The sequence below is a fragment of the Telopea speciosissima genome, chromosome 2 (assembly GCF_018873765.1).
Source record: "Telopea speciosissima isolate NSW1024214 ecotype Mountain lineage chromosome 2, Tspe_v1, whole genome shotgun sequence".
In the NCBI taxonomy this organism is placed as follows: domain Eukaryota; kingdom Viridiplantae; phylum Streptophyta; class Magnoliopsida; order Proteales; family Proteaceae; genus Telopea; species Telopea speciosissima.
The window spans coordinates 11,295,774-11,316,513 of record NC_057917.1 but is presented as its reverse complement, the minus strand read 5'-3'; the positions used below and the strand labels follow the sequence as shown (position 1 = coordinate 11,316,513).

Genomic DNA, 20,740 nt, shown 5'->3' with positions numbered 1-20,740 from the left:
GAGTTTAAAAAAAATCAAATAATCAGTCTAATCAAAAGAAACCCTATCAATATCAACAAAATTACAAACCTGAACTTTCACTTTTCTTAGTCAGCAACAGAACAAGATAGGCTATATATAAAGAAACTGCAGAACAGGAATAAACAATCCTCACAAGCATGCACTTTTACGGAAGGCAACACAATTAGAGACAATGGCATGTATGTCTCATCCCCAGTTCCCATAAAAAGTGATCCTAAACACCATCAAAAGATGGACACTCAATTTTTAAACTTCAACTTTATTCAACGCAAAGAAAACAAAAGAAGGCAAAAGCTATCATGTCCAGATAGATGTCAGGTAAATTTCAGGACTGATCATCAAACATTTGTTGGTTCCTCTCCTTCCAAATTCTCTCAACACATTGCAGAAGGCAGCGTCTTCCTCCAAAGAAACTATCCATTAGTGAAGAAACAATCCAAAGCCAAGCCAATAAAATCTTTCATCTCCTCATTCATCATCCATTCTACCCCAATAAGACTCGGAAAAATAGCCAAAATGATTTTTTAAATCCTCAGATGGTAGAAAAGGTGACTAGTGTTCTGTATTCCAGCTAGTGTTCTGTATTTCAACAAATTGATCGGATAACCAGAGAACAGTCTCTTATTTATGGTGAGGAGAGAGGCAAGGATCCAAATGAACACTTTCACTCTTTCCCCCATTAAGGGTTGTACAACTTCTCTGAGAAAATAGCTCAGAATCTTTCTATCCATATCTCTGAATCCACCTCATTTCCAGTTTAGGTGCAGCTTCTCCAACAATACAAAAAGATGACTACCATTACCCAAAAAATAAAGATGACTACATTCATTGATTTCCCTATCAAAAGCAGATTTCTAAGAGAATGGTTGGGAACACATCATTTAGATGCAGGATGATTATAAGATCCTACCCCTTAGTGGTAATGGCGTAATGCGCGATGTATAATATGCTAGGATTGATCTAGAGATATTGAAGTTTTTTCCTTAATTTTTAGGGCTAACCAATGACTGCATTGCAAGTCATTTCTTTCTATCCAATTCAGATATCAGTATTTTAGTTTGTCTTCTATCTATTATCTGGGCATCTGACACTGCAAATACATGAATTAGTCCCATCTGGAATACAATCACGCACCTGTATACATGAATTATTCCCAATTTGAAATACAATCAAGCATCAAGTGTACTGTCACAAATCACAATTCACTTCAGTTGTGACCCTAACAAAACTTGATTAGAAACCCAACCAAGGAAAATGGAAGCAAGAACCATATACAACAAATACAGATTGAGATTTGAGAAAGCAGATGTAGCATGTCTACAACTAAGCTTTATTCCAACTAAATGGGGACGGCTACACAGATACCATTTCGCCATTCAACTCTGTTCAGAGCCATAATCATCAAGCCAATCTTATTGCATGTCTGTTTGTCACAAAAATGGATCATAATGTCACGCATCGCTTCTGGGAGACACCCAAGCATAAGATTGAAAAAGAGAATGCCCAGGAGTAGATTAAAATGTCCAATATAAGAAATAGATAGAGTGCATGCAAAAGGTCAGCATTTTATTGTATCAAGGGAATCGAACATGGTTCTGGATCTATAGAAGAAATCATCTTTAAACATGCAATAGAAGTTATATAATGGGGGAGCGGGGTAGAGAACCAAATATAAAAAGTAAATGATTCTAAGAGTTTTTAAAATCCCCCTCTATGATTTACATTTGCCCCCAGAAAGCAGATTACAAGATTAATACAGAAAAACAATTGTGAAGGACATAGACTAAAGCACTCATGGAGAATATGAATTTAAAACAGTTTTAGGCAAGAAAACTCACTAGACTTAACCCACGGTACAGAGAACCAGTGCGTAAGAATGGCCAGGCTCCTTTTCCACTGTAAATTTCATATATACATAGTGATTGGCCGGTTCTTTCTAGCTCTCCTTCATCTCTTTCACTTGACTTAAGTTTTTCGGCTTTCCGAGCATTTCGGTAGATCTCATCCCATGAACCTGAAGTTTTCTCCATCCTTTCATCAAGCTGAAGATCAGATCAAGATTTAGTGTTTTAAAATTTCTCTTTCGGTGGGGAAGGAGGAAACAGAAGGACAAGAAATGAGTTAATCAAGAAAAAAGTGTCATAACTACTACAACCATACCTCTTCCAATTCTCGTCTCTCATGTTGTTCAGAACCTTCTAGTTCTTCTAAAACATCCCAATCTAGCTGGGTAATATTCTCCTCTGTCAAAATGTTTGTGTCATTTTCAGCTATATTCCTTTTATGATCAAAGCTACCCAATTCCTCCAGAGCATATACAACGCTGGATTTTCCAATAGAACTATTCATGTAATCAAATTTTGGGATTTCTCTTCCTCCACGTTCCATTTCCTTCCTGAAAAAATTCCACTCCCATGTATGTTTTTGAAACCGAGAAATAGGAATTGGCAGCAATGCATCCGATGGGAAGTGGAGTACATTTTCCAGAAGCTTTGCATATCCAGCTATACAATCTGATGCCATCATATTCTTTGCAAGCAACTTTCCAGATGAAGCAACTGCATGAGCAAATTTAGATAGCTTTCCATGTGAAATTAGAAGTGAGAAAGCTCTCATCAATGACTCAAGCTGACTTTTTCTGAAAATTAAGCCATGAACTCCATCAATGACCTGAAATAATTTTTGTCTTCAAAAGTAAGATAATGGACTGTAGAAGTATAAATCACCACTCATGGTCTAGACAAAAGCCTGCATGAAAGATACACAATCCCCAGGTTTTAGATAAAATAGTGCAGAACAAGATACACAAAGCCTGAACTCACATATTTTTTTATAACTGGCAAATCAGGTGCAATGACAGGGATTCCAAAGGACATGGCCCGAATCAGCAATGGAGGAAAACCCTGTTCATCTTGGAATGATCCATACAGTACAACATCAGCCATTAACAATACACCATTCACATCACCATCCATGCCATAGAGCCTTATGGAACCATGAGGAAGTCCTAGATGTGAACCAATTTCCTGCAAGAAAAGGGCATGGGGTCGATTTGACATTATAAATCAAGTTTTAAGCATGTACACAGTCGGTTCATGAGAATCCAAATAATAACTACTAAAAGAAACCATTTTATGAGCACAGAAATTTCCACAAATTTCGAAGAATGCCGGCAGTGTGTACACAGAAAAAGATCAAGTCATATCAGCATTGATCAACAATCAAATCTGTCTGAGAGCATAACAGAACTTTTGGGGGCATTGGGCTCAGGGTTCAGAGCAACTGGAATAGGTTCCACCACCTCCGCCAGAGCTTGAAATTCCAATGGCAGGTACAAAGTAGGAGAAACTAGGATTCAGAACCACATCTGGTTGGCTAAGCAGCCAATAAGTTATAAGTGTCAATCTCATCAAACCACGTCATAAACTGGCTGAAAACATATAGAAAAACTAGGCTGCAACCATAAAATTAGGCTGAAGAGCCAAAAGAGCTACTGATCATAGTTGAGAACAGTTCTGAGGTTTAAACATTTTTTTAGCTATTTAATTAGGATAGGCAAGACCAAAAGCATTCAATAAAGAAACAAACACTTTTGCCGGTCAAATGGGCATTTTTTGCTCGAATCTTCGGGGAAACACTAATTAAGCGTATCTAAACATATTTGAACCTTCAAATTGTACCAAAAAAATAACACATCCAAAATGGTAGTTTGGCTTCGGACCCTAGGTTGGTACTGTACACTGCATATTTCGGTATCCTTTCTCTTATACAACCTATTCTACACATAAATACTACAAAACACAACATTCATTAAAACCAATTGAAATACGTACTGAGAATGAAGAAAACCCATTTAATAGTATGCCAATATCAAAAAGTGTCATCATAGATAATTAATAAAGATTGCCTACTTAAGCATGTTTAGACATATTTGAAGCAATAGATTGGAAAAAAGAACACTCAAAGTGACAGTTAGGTTTAGGACCCTATGACATATGGGGGCCATGTCATCCTCTGCTCATGGTTTTAAGTTTCGACCGAGACAACTCGGTTTCAACCTTGGATCCTTGTCCGAGACGAAACCAATGGTCGAAACTGGTTTGTACCAGGTTTTGACCCTGTTTCGACAGGTTTTGCAAGTTTTGACACTTGGTTTCGACCAAGAGCTGGGAGTTTCGCAAGTTTTGACACTGCCAAGGGGGACTTTGCAAAAAAAAAAATTTGTAGTTTTTGGCCAAATCACTTGATTTCTTGCTACTTTTTGGCATTCTTTTACTCATTCAACCCTTCTACATCTTGGATTTCCATGATTGGAGCTTGAAGGCAATGGTTTTTTTTCCTCAAATCAAATTTTTGGAAGAATTAGTACATAAAAATAATGTTAAGCACAAAACATGTCATGGGATACATATGTGCCACATTCGGAGGAGCATCACTGACATATTCAATGGTACACAGCTCATGGATTAGACCGGCCAAGAAACTCCATGTGGTAGTGAGTGGCGAGTGTTGTATACTTGTATTTTCCTGACCTAAGGCATGTTTTGATTGTTTTAATTGCATATTTACATTTCTAGTAGCTAAATTATATGTAGTCAGTGTTTATAATAGGGCTAGTGTACAGTAACATTCTGCATACACTAACAAAATTGGGTCCAAACCACAAGTATCATTTTGGGTGTTTATTTTTGTGAAACTAATTCATGGAATAGGTGTAAAATGGTAAAAATAGGAAGCACCCAAAAAAAAAAAGGTTAAAAGCCATTTTCTGGGCCTCAAAAAACTAGGTTTCAGATTTAGCCCACAAAAATCCCAGGTTTCAGTCGAAACCTGAGACATCTCAGTTTCGGCCAGGGTCGAAACCGAAACCTCAATCCTTGCATCTGCCTAAAGAATCTCTCAAAGTTAATCACAACAGCCCTATAGATGAAAACTTTTAAAATTTGACAAATTTGGCCAAATGAGGCCAAAGCCACCCAAATGTTGAAGTGGATGCTCCACAGTTGACCACCAAGTCTTGAATCAGTAGAAAAATGGAGGACTTGCCAAAATGAGCCGAAAGCTCAAAATTTTGCCAAAATGAGTCGAAATATCATTGAAATCTTGCCAAAATGGTTGAAAGTTTGATCGAAATCTGGTATGCCTGTAGAGTTTACCCTTGTTTTGTTTGGAGGCTTCTCGAAACTGAAATATTTTGCCAAGTGACCAAAATTTCAAACCATGAGTTGATGAAATGAAAAAGAAAACTAATTGAAAACCAGAAAATGGCTACAAACCCCCATCCATCCCAAACAGAAACTCCATTAGACATTCTCCAAGCAACCCCTGGAAAAATTCAACCACCTCCATCCTGCTATATAAAAAACGAATTAAATGAAGCAACATTGCACTACTACACAAAGCCTCCATGAGTGCGTGCATTCATGTACCCACACTCACATCCACCCATCGCACACGCCCACACACAGAAATAAAGAAGCAAAAATAGAACATAGGAACCACCACAAACCAAAACATCTAGGGATTCTTAGTGTGTAGTAGATCTCCCTCATCCCATACTTCTTCCTCTACCTCCAACCACCTCTCCCACCTCTGCTTTTGAGAAAAGAAGATGGTATCTGAGTGCCTCTTAGACCTAAGCCCTCAGCATAGGGTCTCCATGACTTCAAAAGAGGAATAAAAAACATTCTGAAATGAGTTTTAGGGGTTGAGAGCAAACTCATGGCTATAGGATGAAGGTCAGTAATGAGAGAATTTGCAACCAAGCCTCAACACAAAAGCCTAATTTTTTGCATGGCGTCCACCACATTGTGCCATGTGAATGATGATATTGCAATTCTGCCACATGTCAAATTTCAAAGCCAAACTCACTCATCTACCTCCCAATGTATTGGCATTTTCCCTTATATTTTCAGGTGTCTATTTGTGTTTCATAAGCCTTTATTTTTCTCTGTCACTAAATTTGCTTGAGCTGAAACATGTATGTGAGTAGGAACCTTAGGCTCTACCTGTCCACTAAACCTAGGTCCTATCCAACCTGCCACATGGAAGATATTAAAGCCGTTCTACATGAGCCATCCAGGAAATTGTTTCTCGTGACAAAAGAAAGAGGACATGCAGTTAGAGGAAGAGAGAGAGAATGAGAGGCACAAGATAATTAACTCAGGAGGGGTCCCGAAGGTCAGATGGTTCCTTCGTTTTTTTTGTCTTTTTTCCCCCATTTGGGGCTAGAGGGTGGGGATTTTCATCCTCTCAAGATCGGACAGTGGGCACTGCACTTGGGAGGATAAAAATCTAAGTCTCAAGCGCGGTGCACCGTCTGATGCACTTTAAAGGTGTACTGGGCAGTGCACCACACTTGAGAGGATAAAAATTCAGAGGGTGGTTGTTTCCATGCTTCTTCGTTTCTTCGTTTCTTATGAGTTTTTCTTTTCTTTCCCTTCATTGGAAACAGCCTCTCTGCGAAAGCAGGGGTAAGGCTGCATACATTATAACCCTCCCCAGTCCCCGCAGTGGCGGGAGCCTCATGCACTGGGTACACTCTCTTTTTTTCTACAGATGCAAGATTTACGTATTCTGTTGTTTGTCCTATTCCCTCCCTTTGGTTCATAATGTTCTTTTGTTTTCTAGTTTTATCCATCTAGAGCCTATCTCCAGAATTTTATATGCTTTTTCAATGCAATCCCAGGTTCAAAAACCCCATTTGGGATCGCTATAGGCCCACTTGAATAACAATGATAGTGGCAATCTCGTAATTAATCAGATGTTTCAAGGGGTCACTTGGTAGAATAAAAGAGCAAAGGATACAAGAGGGATTTGTAAGTATTTACCAGGAACAAACTTGGAAGGGATGGTAACATAAGGACCAAATAGAATAAGGGAAGATGTGGAGGGTAAAACGGGAACGAACAAAATAAGATGTTAAGAAGCAACCCACGAATGAGGTTGTCTTCAACCTTCTACTGGAAAGTCCAGTGGAAGGAGAACCTGATTCGAACTTGGTATCTATTCCGAAAGTGATCCAATCCTCTCGAGATGTTAGGGGGAACTCTCCAACTCAATGATCTATCTAATGCAACCAAGCAGCACCCGAAACAGCAAGTGAAGAGAAAGAATCGAACTTCTGAAGTCAGATCTGCAAGGTAACAACCAGCTGTAGTTGCTGGTTTGCAACTCACAACAGAGGGTACCTTATGGGAAGATAATCAAGGGGTAGAGTTGCTTTAGGGTATGGAAGTGATCCCCAAAAGATCAGTATGAATCATGAAGGGGCTATGGAGCTCTGACGATTGTTTTCTCATACACAGTACCGCTAGCAGCAGAGAAGAAAGGAAAACAGTAGCAGAAAATATGAACAGATTATGGTAAAGGAAAGGGGAAGAGAATTAGGAAGGAGGTGCAGGAGAAGAAGATAGAAGAAATCAGAATAAGGGAGAGGGGAGAAGAAGAACCGAATCAGGGAAAGAGAGAGGAGAACTCACAGCCACCTGCTGCCAAGCCACACAAGCACATTCAAGCAAAACTCAACTGTTCATTCTTATTCAACCTTAATTGTCAATTAAATCTATATGAATAATAAAGACTCCAACATAAAAGTAGAAACTAATCTTACTTAAGAAACTACAATAAACTACAAAACTGAAATAGGGAAACTATCACCTACATAGCTAAAGTTCCCCAATATAAAAGATTACAATATAATTCTAAATAAATAAACGAACTTCTGATATCCTATTGAACCATAAACGAAGTTGGACCTGGTTCTCGGTCTGAGCTTCCAATCAGGCTCGAGCCGGCCCACACAAGCATCACTGCATCACTTTTAAATCTTGAAATTTCTCAGCAACCCCAATGCGGCAGACATTTAGCCATATTAGTACAGTATAGGCCTGTTTTATCTTTTTGGCTGGGTAATTTGCATCCTTCTCATAAATTCCTTCTGACTTATCCAAACAAAGGAAATGTTTACAGTGTCATCAATATTGAAACAACAAAACAAGATATCATGTATTTACCACTCATACATTGAGATCCTACCTATGGAAGAAGAAATAGATTTGTGCTGGAAAATGAATATCTGGGTGATGACTTTCTTAAAAAAAATTATCATCCAAAGCATAGTTGTCAAGGCAACTAGACGATCCAAGGCGTTGGAGGGGGGGCCTGGACACCTAGGTGACCCAAGAAAGCGTCCAACAAGGGATGCCTAGGCGACACCTTGACAACTAAGATCAAAAGAAAGGTTTAGTCCATGGATATGAAGAAATAAAAAGTATGAGGCATGAATTAGCCTGGGCACCTGATCTGATGAATCAGATCTACAAATTACAAAAAGAAATTGTTTAGAGACAGATCTTTTCGGGTAAATGCATTGCATGATTTTTGTACGATCGAATGCAACCCAAGAGGGGGGGGGGAATTGTGTTGTGACTATTTTAAACAAAATATAACAAGCACCCAAAAACATTCCAATCATCACACAATGGTAGATAAGAGAAAACATATAAATAACAAGCATATTAAGTGCCATGAAAAATATTGACAAGTGCTCACGATAAAGTGTGCGCAAGGAAGAGATTGAGGGAGATATTGAGAGTAAGACAAGAATGCACACAACCAATTTTAGAGTGGTTCAGACCCAAATGATCCTACATCCACTACCTTGATCACAGACCAAGGATTTACTCCACTTTGAATCCTTTTCTGGCAGGAATCAAACCCTTCTACACTCAATCACAGTCCCTCAGAATGAGAAGCCGAGCCACACATGCGATTTCCTTACCCATGCCGCATAGGCCAAGGATTTCCACCCAAACCACACAGGTCAAGGATTTCCTTTCTCAAGTACACAAGGTACAAGATGAGCTACACAAGCACACTTTACAGCAACACAGCTTCTTCTTTTCAAGCCTTAAATTGTACACACATTATAGCTCTGTTGATCAGCACAAGATGCTCTTCTTGAGATGCAGAATTCGATGCAGTTCTTGTTCACAGCCCTTTCTAGATGATGTTGTCAATATAGCTCAAACACACAGCTTCTCAAGATGAAGAATCTATTTAAGCTTGTACACAGTTGCTTTTGATGTTGTTGTGTTGATTTTATCTTGACATCAAATGACTCAGCCTTTTTATAGGCAACAAACTAGCCGTTGGAGTCAACAAACTAGCTGTTAGAGTCAAGCTAAGTTTTTCATCAAATAGTTTTAAATCATCCTTGTATTTCCAAGGAAAACTAGTTATTGGGGATCCACTTCTATTCCAATTTTGTTGGAAGTATTAAATCATTTTGATTTCCAATATTCAACATGAATTTACCAAGAAAAACTAATTGTTGGAACTCCTCAACATCAAAGAAGATGTTTAGGAATCTCCCACAAGTGGTTAGAGTCCAAATGGTTCATTAATAACAAGTCAAAACTCAGTCAAAGCTTAACCACATATCATTAAATTCTATTGCACAGAAGACCGCATGGTTATGACAGAAGACTGTGGTTGCAAGGACTCAAGACTATTACTCTCGGGTTCAGACGAAAGCTAGTCACGGAAGACCATCTTCCTTTTTAAGCACGGTTGTCCGTCGGAGATGAATTAGAGTTTTCTTCATTTTCTCATTTAGGCACGGTCGTTCGTCACTTCTCACGGAAGACCGTGATCAGTAACTTAGACATATTTCTAAGTCAAAACCACCTAGTTTCTTGGGTTTATCCTTTTAGGTCCTTTTAATGTCATTTACTATGGGTTTTTCATATCTTGTGGATCATGTACATTAGGATTACAAAGATAAATCATTTAAGCTTACAACAACAACAACTAAGCCTTATCCCATCTAAATGGGTCGGCTACATGGATCCTTGCACATCAAAGTAAGAGAAAAGAAGACATGAAGACACAAGAGATGAGAAGTGCGAAAAAAGAAATGAAAGTAAGAGGAAATAGGCCCAGCCCAGGAAGTCAAGGAAATCTCAGCTATATTGGGTCGGCAACATGGATCTTTGCCCTCTAAAAGGCTCTATCGGAGGTCATACCTGGTACAAGACCTAGACTACGCATGTCATTCCTCACAACCTCTCCTATGGTCATTTTCAGCCTGCTCCTAGCTCTTTTAGCTCCTTCAATCAGAATCAGATCACTCCTCTGTACTGGAACATCCTCAGGCCTCCATTGAACATGACCATAACACCTCAAATGACATTCTCACAGCTTGTCATTGATCGGGGCAACTCCCAAATCAGCTCTAATATGATTATTCCTTACTTTATCCTTCATAGTCTTTCCACACATCCATCTTAACATCCTCATCTCTGCTACACATAGTGTTGGAACCGCTTCCTCTAAAAGGCCGACCTTGTAGGAAAGGGAGGAAACAATATGTATATCAAACAGGAGCTCTAACACGGCGGACTATCCAAAGGGGGACATGGGTGGATAAATAATTTTTAACACATAGCTTCTCTAAATGACACTTCTTAACTGCCTAACATTCCGCCCATACATCATAGCTGGTTGGACAACATTCCTCTAGAACTTTCCTTTAAACTTTAAAAGAATATTTCAGTCACACAGTACTCCGGTCGCACCTCTTCACTTCATCTATCCCACTTTAATTCCCTGTAAATCATCATCATCTATGTCGCCTTCTTTATTTATGGTTGACCCCAGATATCTAAAATAGTCACTTTGCGGCATCTATCTCTTCTCAATTTCCACCATATCATTATACATCATAGAGTGACTAAAGTTACACATCATATACTCCGTCTTTAATCTCTAATCTTAAAGCCTCTTGTCTCCAGTGTTGATCTCCACATCTCTAACTTAGCATTGATCCTTGCTTTAGTCTCGTCTACCAAAACGATATCATCAGTGAAGAGCATACACCACGGGACCTCGTCTTGAATGCTCTTAGCTAATTCATCCATAATACGCGCAAACAAATAAAGGCTTAGACCCGATCCCTGGTGTAACCCAACCATAATTGGGAATTCCTTGCCCTGGCCTCCCACATATCTCACATAGTCACCACGCCCTCATACATATCTTTAATTACATCAATATATATACTTGACACCCCTCTCTTCACGAGAACATGCCGGATTAAGTCTCTAGTGTAACGCCCCAAAACCCGAACAGTTGGATTTTGAGTTGTTACAGAACATCTAGGGACTCTGTCATAGACTTTTTCCAGACATTTGAGGTTAATCCTAACAAATTGTATTGAAAGATTCTCCATCTTGATGTTGCTTTCAGCTCTTGAATCTTTCAACACCACAAATGACCAGCTTCAGCTCACGGAAATCAGTCCTTGTCTTCAATCAATATGTCATCTTTGTCTTCAATGATTTCACCTCAAATGCTTGGAAAACATCAAACTCTTAGCACATTAATGCACATGTTAGTACACCCAAACACACATCACCCAATGATTTTCATATCCAAAACTCATCATATAATTAGGACCATTTAGATCCAACAACTTTCACCACCAATCAAATCATTAACTAATCTTTCATGTCAGAGTTTGTTATGGAGAATTGATGAATTTCAATTCAGAAGTATTCAAGCACTCTATGTACATGTCAACCAAGCATTACATATTGAAAAGAACATTCTTCATTGTTCTTTTCAATTGTTATCCAACTCAATTCAAAATTTGATGGAGACAGTTTAAGAAAATGATTCCAATGAATGCTTTGATAGATCACAAAACTAATGCATATATATTCACCTATTTTGTAAAAAAAATGTTATTTTGTGAACGTTTTAGTCTTTAAGCAGAGCCATTTACAAATTACAAGGATAAAAAAAAATTGACAATATAGAGACGGGATAAAATGCAGTGATTATAGTCTGATAAGCAGTCAAGCACCTGTAAAGCATCATTATATCCACTGGTGGAATTTCCACATAAGAACACAAATTTGACCGATCCACTACCCACTAATCTCCTCGTAAAATTAATCAGCAGGGGCCCAATCGCATGCATCGCCACAGCATAATCCCAATATAGCTTATTGTATAAAAAAGAGCTCCCCAAAATTAGAACCACCAGGTCATCTTTATGGAATTCGTTCACCTTCTTTAATTGAAGTTTGGAGTGGGACTTTGTATAGCTTTCTGCATCCCAAACATCCACTGGGGATCCAGGAATCACAAAGAAATTTCCAGTATCAAGCATACTGTATAAAACCTGCCAAATGAAGCAACAAAATAATTACAATAGTATTGGAACCTTTAACAAAGGAATTGACACTACAGGGAAAACGTCTACAAAATCAAAGCAGATTTGGACTAGATGATGGTCTACCGGCAGGGAAAAATCTGAAAATACAACGACATCAGCCCTCCTAAAAGCAGTTCTCCACTCAGCAATAACATGTTTCCATCCCATCTCCTCATACACTGGAAGACGCTTTGCAAGAGTGTCCTCATGAATTATCCATATCAGCGGTACAGAACAAAATGGCTCCTGCATTAGGCTGCATACCATATAAAATTCACTAATCATAGTATAAAATTTTACCATAAGAAATAGTCCACACTAAATATCTTGCGAAAAAGAGAGCAGGAGAATAGCCATGCCACTAAGCATCAAAAGGAGATCCCCAAGCAAAGAACACAACTGCATTGACTACGCAGTTATTCACACAATGTATTGAAACTATTTTCAAACAAAAGTCCCTCAATGTGCCAACTATCGTAATGATCTATGAGGTTGGAAAGGGAAGAAAAGGCAAAACAATAAAACAAAACCCAAAAATTATTGTAGACACTGCCTAGGACTTGTATTGGCTCTTTTAGTATAAACCAGTTGAAGCAAAACAAATCCAGAAATTGACCTGAATGGTAGTAGGAAGTTGGAACAAGGGAGAAAGATTTTAAGCAAGGAAATTAGGAATATCAAACAAAGAGAAAGGTCAAAGTCCTCACCATATGGACCGTCTGTAGACGAATCTTCTTCAATTTTTTCTCTTACAAAAGTTTATTTGATAGCAAAATAAAATAAAATAATGTCTAATAAAAACATGAATGGTATTCTTCAAACAACAAATAATAAAGACAGATTGAAACCCTAACAACAAACTGCAATCTGACACCAGTAGTGGACCCCACAATGCTTTTAAATTCAATTCGCAACCTGAAAGTACAGAAGCTGACAACGGAAATCTTCCCTAGATTTTCCAAACTTGAGTTTAAACCAATCACACATTCCAAGGGTGATATACCCCACCAAGTTTCAGGTCCAACTTTTGACCATTGTAACACATGCTTCTTCGCCCCCCCCCCCTCCCCCCTCCCACCTCCCAATCCAAAATCATCTGGGAGCAATCTACTGGGAACAAATTTCAGATGCAAATAGAAGCTCTTCAACCTTCCTATAGATGAAATTTCAACCACATAATCCAGCAGGAAGCAGATGCATGTGCATCTGATCAATTGAGGGCTGCAGGCAGACCTATGGTGTTCTCTTGGTTTTAATAGTGTCTGTCCACTCTTCCACTTATTTAGTGTCCCCACATGTTTAGGTTGTCAATTTACGTCAATAATTAATCATTGAATTAATTTCAGTAAAAGATCGTGATAGAAGTTCTGCATAAAATAGTGTCAATCAAGACAACCAAGACTGAAATTCTTAATCATCAATAAATCGGATGGTGAGAACATAATACAAGAGAATTCAATGGCAAAAACATTTAATAATTAACACATTGATAATTGTGGAATTATTCTGAGAGAGCTCTTAAACTTTCCCACTTCAAAGACGTGGCATTACTTAAACCTAATTAATGGGATACTAGAAGATTCACCACAGTGGAACATGTACTTCTACCTTCCTCTTGCATGGCAATGCTACCATAACCCTTTTTTCCCCTCCCTCCTGGACTTCCTCTGAGAGATTAGGTTACTCCAATATGCTCTTGGAAATAAAATCCTCACGTGATAAAAATTCTCTCCTCTAGCAGTTCCAGCTAAAGGAGAAGAAGAACTCAAGAAATCAGCATCTGATGAGTACCAGAGCTTGATTCAGTAACATGCATCTGGGTTTCCAATTATCAGTTTGTGTCACCAAAAGCTTCAGTCAATTGCAACAAACACCTCTTCACAGTTCATTAAAATGCATAGGCAACCCATATCTGTTGATCCACTACACTTGGGACATTTCCACCTCTTCAAACCATTTTGATTTCCTGCAACCATGTGTGCAATTGGATTTCTCGAAAATGAATCCAATGTACCTTGTTTCAACGTCACACTTGGCATTTATGACTAGATAAAAGTATCATGCTAGCCATTGATTGAGATAGCTGATACCAAGTAGTTGGGATAAGGCCAAGGTTCAAAATCTCGGTTTTGACCTTGTCCGACACAAAACCAAGGGTCAAAACTGGTTTGTACCAGGTTTTGACCCTGTTTCGACATTTGGTTTCGACCGAGAGGCTGAGAGTTTCGCAAGTTTCAACACTGCCAAATCACTTGATTTCTTACTACTTTTTGGCATTCTTCTACTCATTTAACCCTTCTACATCTTGGATTTGCATGATTGGAGCTTGAAGGTAATGATTTATTTCCCCAAATCTAATTTTTGGAAGAATTAGTACATAAACATACGGCTGGGCACAAAATTTGTCATGGGATACATATGTGTAGCATTCAGAAGAGTGTCACCATCATCTTCAGTGGTACGCAGCTCATGGATTAGACCCGCCAAAAAACTCCATGTTTGAGTGGTGAGTGTTGTATACTTGTATTTTCCTAACCTAATGTAAGTTTTGATTGTTTTAATTGTATATTTACATTTTCAGAAGCTAAATTATATGTAGTTAGTGTTTATAATAGGGCTAGTGTACTGCATTCAGCATACACTAGCAAACTTGGATCCAAACCACAAGTACCAATTTGGGTGGTTTTTTTTTTGTGAAACTAATTCATGGCAGAAGTGTAAAATGGTAAAAATAGGCAGCACCACAAAAAAGGGTCAAAAAACCATTTTCTAAGCCGCCTCAAAACCTAGCTTTCGAATTTAGCCCCAAAAGATCCCAGGTTTTGATCGAAATTTGGAATCTTTCGGTTTCAGCCAGGGTCAAAACCAGCCTCGAAACCGAAACCTCAATCCTTGGATAAGACTTTGTTCAGTTGAGGTTGAGTATAATTGATCGGCTAAAGTTGCTCTTCTATTTATGCCCTGAAATACCTTTTCATTTTAGAAGTCAAGAGGATGATTCTTTCTATAACTCACCCCAAACAGTTGGTATGTAGCTAAAGAAGAAATAGGTTGCTAATGAGGTGGCATGAGTAGTTGTGACAATATCAGAATAAGAGAACCAGTAAACAAGAGAAGAGAGGTTGAGGAAGAAGAGAAAGGAGGCTGTAGAGTGTTGAACAACCGATAGCAGCCTCCCTCTTTCCAATCTTATTCTATTCAGACTAGGAAAGAACAAAAGAAAGAAAACTAAACTAACAAACTCCTGGAACAACTAGGAAAACAAAACTAAAAGAAAAAAGCATAGTCAACGATAGAGGGAGTATAATTACACCCACGGTTTAACAGCAGTCATCAGAGAAAATTTTCAATTACTTTATCCTCCTATCACTCGATGTTGGACGGTCACATCTCAAATTCATCCACCCAACCTTCCTATTTTTTAATGTCTTTAAACTCACCCTCCAAATATATTATTGAACCAAATTAATTAAAGCAGTTACCTTAGTGTACCATTGATCTTAAATTTCTTTTGTTGCCACTCTTGTGATTCCAGTCTTAATTAAAACCTCTCTTCGTATGATAGATCCCAATATGGCTTATCTAAAAGGCAGAAACCTGATTTTAATAAATCCATCCATATTTCCTGTTTTGAATCTTCCAACGCTCTACTCTTGTCCATGGAAACAATGTCATTAGCAAACAATATGCACCACAGGATTTGCTTGCTGAAGGTTACCAAGCATAGGCCATAAAGAAGATGTCTGTTTGCTCCTGACCATAAGTTCCCTCTGCAGCCTACCTATGATAACTCCTTGAAATATCTTCCACTACCCTTTATTCCTTTGTCCTTCACCAAGTCTAATGTCTTCAGTCTTCACCAATATTTTAACAGATGGTAGGACCAAGAGGTCAGACCGCTCAGACCTCGACTGCTAGGCCCCAACTACCAACCCTAAGGAGCGGATTTCCATTAACAATAATTGAATAGATCATCTGGCCTAGCAGTCAGATCATTCACACCATTTGAACCAAGTTGTAACTCTGTAAGACACCAGACCATAATATTCAATATATTTGATGTTTTCCTTCGAAAAGCTAGGGTGGGAAAAACACAGGCTGGGACTGAAACACCAGACCTTGCACGAAACATGCTGACATCTTCACCACCAGGCAATAATGCATCATAAAAGCATCAATAATATGTGTAAGGAACAAATATGTTTGTTTTAAAGCCATTGGACCAGTGGACTGAACTGCCAGATCCTTAGAGCACCAAAGGCAAAAGCATGAACGGTCCTGTCCAACATCCAGTCCAATCTCATAAACATTAGTCATCACTCATGATGTGTATGTCAATTTTTTAAATCAGACCAGACGAAGGACTGAATTGCTGGAGGTTTGGTGTTCTGATACTCTACTGAGGTAGGTTTTAGAAGTTCAATAAATATGCTGTAACTCTTAACACTTTAACAAAAAGCCTTGTGCTGTGGTGTTTAGGGTGCTTGTATGCAAAGATAAGAGGTTAAAGCCACACATATTTCTGGAGAAATTTGTAAACATTGTCAGAACTCAGAAGTGATGTATAAATAACAGACACATGGTCTACCCATCTAGCTCTAATGGCCTGAGCAGTCTGATCATCTAGACTGGAAGGCAGTAAAAAAAGGCATACCCAGTGCACAAGGCTCCCACCATTGCGGGGTCTGGGGAGGGTAAAAATGTACACAGCCTTACCCTGCTTTCGCAGAGAGGTTGTTTTCAGACTCGAACCCATGACTACTTGGCCACTGGAAGGCAGTAAATTCGCATATAATTCATGTAGATACCACATTTCTGTTGAAAAAATGTATCAAATGCTTTATGTTAAATCTTTTTGCCAAAGAATTGGAATTTGTGTACTTTACTGCCTCACCATATTATTCGCAAACTTTTACCCCGAAAAAAAAAAATTTATTATTCGCGAACTCTGACCACCTCTTATTGCATGGTTCCACTTTTTGCCAAAATTTTCAATTTTTTAGTTTCTATAGGTACACTTTCTTTTTTTTTTTAAATTTATACAAGTACTCTATGGTATGCCGAATTTTTCAACATTTTTTACCACTACCTTGAATAATATCAAAATGTATCCTACACCATGTTTCTCCCATCCTGGACACAGTATTCTATCATGGTCAGTGACCATCTGAATGGTATGCTAGATGAAGCAATTGCATTAGTATGATCTAAATCTCAGCAATCGTCTCCCTCATGTGTAAAGTTTCTGTTTTTCTTTGTAACCTGCTCAATTGCTCAGTCATGTAACATTCATTTAAGTTATCATATGTCTTACACTTAACTCACTTACTACTTTGTCAGCTTTGGTGATAGCACTTCTACAGATTTTTTTCCTTATTCATACTAGCATTTCTGTGTCTTTTCTAAATTCTGCTTGTTTCTACCTCCTGCCAAGCCTTGTAATTAAATCTCCTATTTGCTAATCAACCTTTGAGTTTTGGCACTCCATAACCAAGTCTCTATATCATTATTCTTTCCCCCAAGATTTTCCAAGAACCTCCATTGCTGCTCTTCTTTTAGGAACAATACAAGTACAAATAGGAGAGCTTATTCCATATTGCCAATATCAAGATCTATACATCAGGATGTAAGCCCTCCCCAGAATATGTAAAATTTAAGCAACCACTACATAGCTAAACATCAGTCTCGGCATGCCACTTTCCATCAAAGAGAACATTTTCAATGAAGACGCCGAACTGCCAAAGAATGAGCCTATGAAATCAGATTAGATTGCCACCAATGGCCTCTGCTCTGCCCATCATTACTTTTAGCACAGGTGATCATTTCTTTCCTTAACTTCCACATAATATAAAATCCTTTTTCGAACTTTCAAACTCATGCTTAGAAAAATTAAAAAGAAAGTTGTAAAAGCACATCAAAAGCATAGCACTAGTTTCACAATCCGCAGATAAGTGATTGCCATGTTGAATTACCAGTACATCCTAATCACATTACCAAAAGCTTGAACAAGTTCAACTAATTTTATTTTTATTTTTTTGAGTTTTCCAATTTTAGACTTTGTTATAATGTTTCTAAATGCACAGCTCAGCTCACTGAGAATGTTAACAACCCAAAGTTCTTCATTTTCATCTGTCTGCTACTTTTTTCAAGTCCCTAGTGACAAAGAAAGTTGTAAATACACATCAAAAGCATAGCACTAGTTTCACAATCCGCAGATAAGTGATTGCTATGTTGAATTACCAGTACAACCTAATCACATTACCAAAAGCTTGAACAAGTTCAACTAATATTTTTTTGAGTTTTCCAATTTTAGACTTTGTTTAATAACCTTTGATTAGATCTCTATTGAATGAGAAATCTCAGTTGCAAGTTTATAGTTCTCCGCTGGTTCTGGATGAGTTCGAAGGTTGAAGATGAATCTTCAATCGTGTTTAACCCTTTCTTTTTCTTGACTTTCCCATAAATACCCTTCTTTTTACCCTTACTTCCAAAATATCCTTCTAGTTATTGTTCCTTCCAAGTTTTCCCTTATTAAACATTTGCAAATCCTACTTGTATCCTTTGCCCTTTTATCCTAACAAGTAGGCCCTTCAAATATCAGGATATTTAAAAACTGCCACTGTCATTATATATTGACCTACTCAGGCCCTTGGGTGCACCCATGTTCAGCCCAAACAGATTTTTTTGGAACCCCGGATTACATAATTTGGTTTTTATTGCTTGGGTGGCACCATTATTGTCGCCAGAATTATTTACAAATGTGCCATTAGGCTTCTATAGTGCCATATAACGCTTTAGTGGGTCTCAGATGAGTCAGATCACATCTGTTTGGGATTTGGACTTCTTTGAAGACTGGTAATTGCATGGAGATTATTTGATACAGTGAGGGGGAGTTTGGATATCAATATTGGGATTTTATTTGCTACCTTGAGAGGGTGCTTGAGATTATTTTATTGGAGATTATTTGCAAATACTCTTGATTATTGGATTTATTTTGTGATGCTCACACTTTGAGATGCTGATTATTGGTCATTATTTGTCCACGTGCAATGCTACATGTGAGGTGGAGATTGAAGATTATTATTCTTATCTGCTCAAGCTGTTTGTGTCATCTACTCATCAGTTGAAGAATATTATTATTATTTATTGGTTCATGTCCTCGCAACAATTTTATCTGTGCAGATGGTTTTCAGCAACAAAACATATATATCCGATCTACCGCAACCTGATTTTGTTTGGTCCCTAGCAACTTGATGCTGAGTTATTTGGTCTATAACAACCTTCTGTTGTCTGGTTCACAGCAACCTAATGTTGTCTAGTCCTCAGCAACCCGACGTTGCCACTTGGTTCGCAGTAACCTATAATGCCTATTTATCAGTGGAATTTTTTTTTTGAGACCTCTGTGTGGGGTTGTTGAAGTGACTTCCTTGAGAAGGGCTTATGTTATGATGTAGTTGTTGGAGTTGCACTATTATTTGTCTTTGTTTGAGAAGATTACTACTTACTACTTGCCTTCATTGGGAAGGGCTTACGATGTAGCTGTTGGATACTACATTTTTTATCTATCTTTGAGAAGATTATTACTACCGGCCTTCTTTGGGAAGTACCTTTGATATTGTTGTTGCTGCTATGATATTTTGGATTGCGGTTGGTATTCACTACCATTTATTTTTGCTCATTGCCAATTGGAGTATTCAACATGAAGGTTATTATCTACTGATGTTATTGATGTTTGAGTTGATACTACTACCTGAATGAAGTTCTCCCTGTGCTCGCTGGTGTCTATAACTACTATTCAAGAGAGTTGTTGCATTTAATTTCAATTCTTGTTGGTCCAAGCTGGAGCTTTCTTTTGATATATGTATACTCCAGCTTGAGGGGGAATGTTAAGATGTGTTTGGTGTCCCTGTCATGGAGTAAGTTGAGTCTGAGTTTACTTTCCTTTTTTAGTTTGTAATTAGGTGTTGTAATACAATTACTGTTGGACAGATTTATATAAATAGAAGGCAGACCACGGTAGAAACACACACTAAATCCATCGTGTGTTTAGATTAGCTCTTTCCCATTGTTCTCTTTCTCTTCTTTCTCTCTTCTTCTTCCTTAATAGATTCTTGTTTGGTTTCTACTTAGCTTTCGCCACATTTCTAATCTCTTTCTCTCTTCTTCTTCCTTAATAGATTCTTGTTTGGTTTCTACTTAGCTTTCGCCACATTTCTAATTGCACAGCTCAGCTCACTGAGAATGTTAACGAACCAATGTTCTTACTTTTCATCTGCTATTTTGTCAAGTCCCGTATTGACAAAGCAAAGACAAGTACAAAGGCTATAATAAATTGGTGGCAGTTTAAAATTCTCATTATTTTCCCAATTTGTAGGAAGATCTCAACTAAATAAGTGATATTAGTTAAGTCCGTACCTTGAAATGGCTTCTTTTGCCTCAAGGGAGTCCACAATTATACCTTCAAACCTGTAGTATCAAAATAATTCCATGTTTTAA

At 38.1% G+C, this 20,740-nt stretch overlaps 1 protein-coding gene across 2 annotated transcripts in view; it reads right to left on the bottom strand.

Moving 5' to 3' along the window:
- Nucleotides 1-20,740, bottom strand: part of LOC122650553 — a 31,641-nt gene that overhangs the window by 6,107 nt on the left and 4,794 nt on the right. For both annotated transcript variants that reach the window (XM_043843956.1, XM_043843957.1), the window contains 6 exons: nucleotides 20,660-20,710; nucleotides 12,329-12,500; nucleotides 11,891-12,211; nucleotides 2,844-3,047; nucleotides 2,182-2,691; nucleotides 1,860-2,063 (listed from right to left, as the gene is read on the bottom strand). In XM_043843956.1, coding sequence (XP_043699891.1) covers nucleotides 1,860-2,063; nucleotides 2,182-2,691; nucleotides 2,844-3,047; nucleotides 11,891-12,211; nucleotides 12,329-12,500; nucleotides 20,660-20,710 — 1,462 coding nt within the window. The remainder of the gene's footprint in view (nucleotides 1-1,859; nucleotides 2,064-2,181; nucleotides 2,692-2,843; nucleotides 3,048-11,890; nucleotides 12,212-12,328; nucleotides 12,501-20,659; nucleotides 20,711-20,740) is intronic.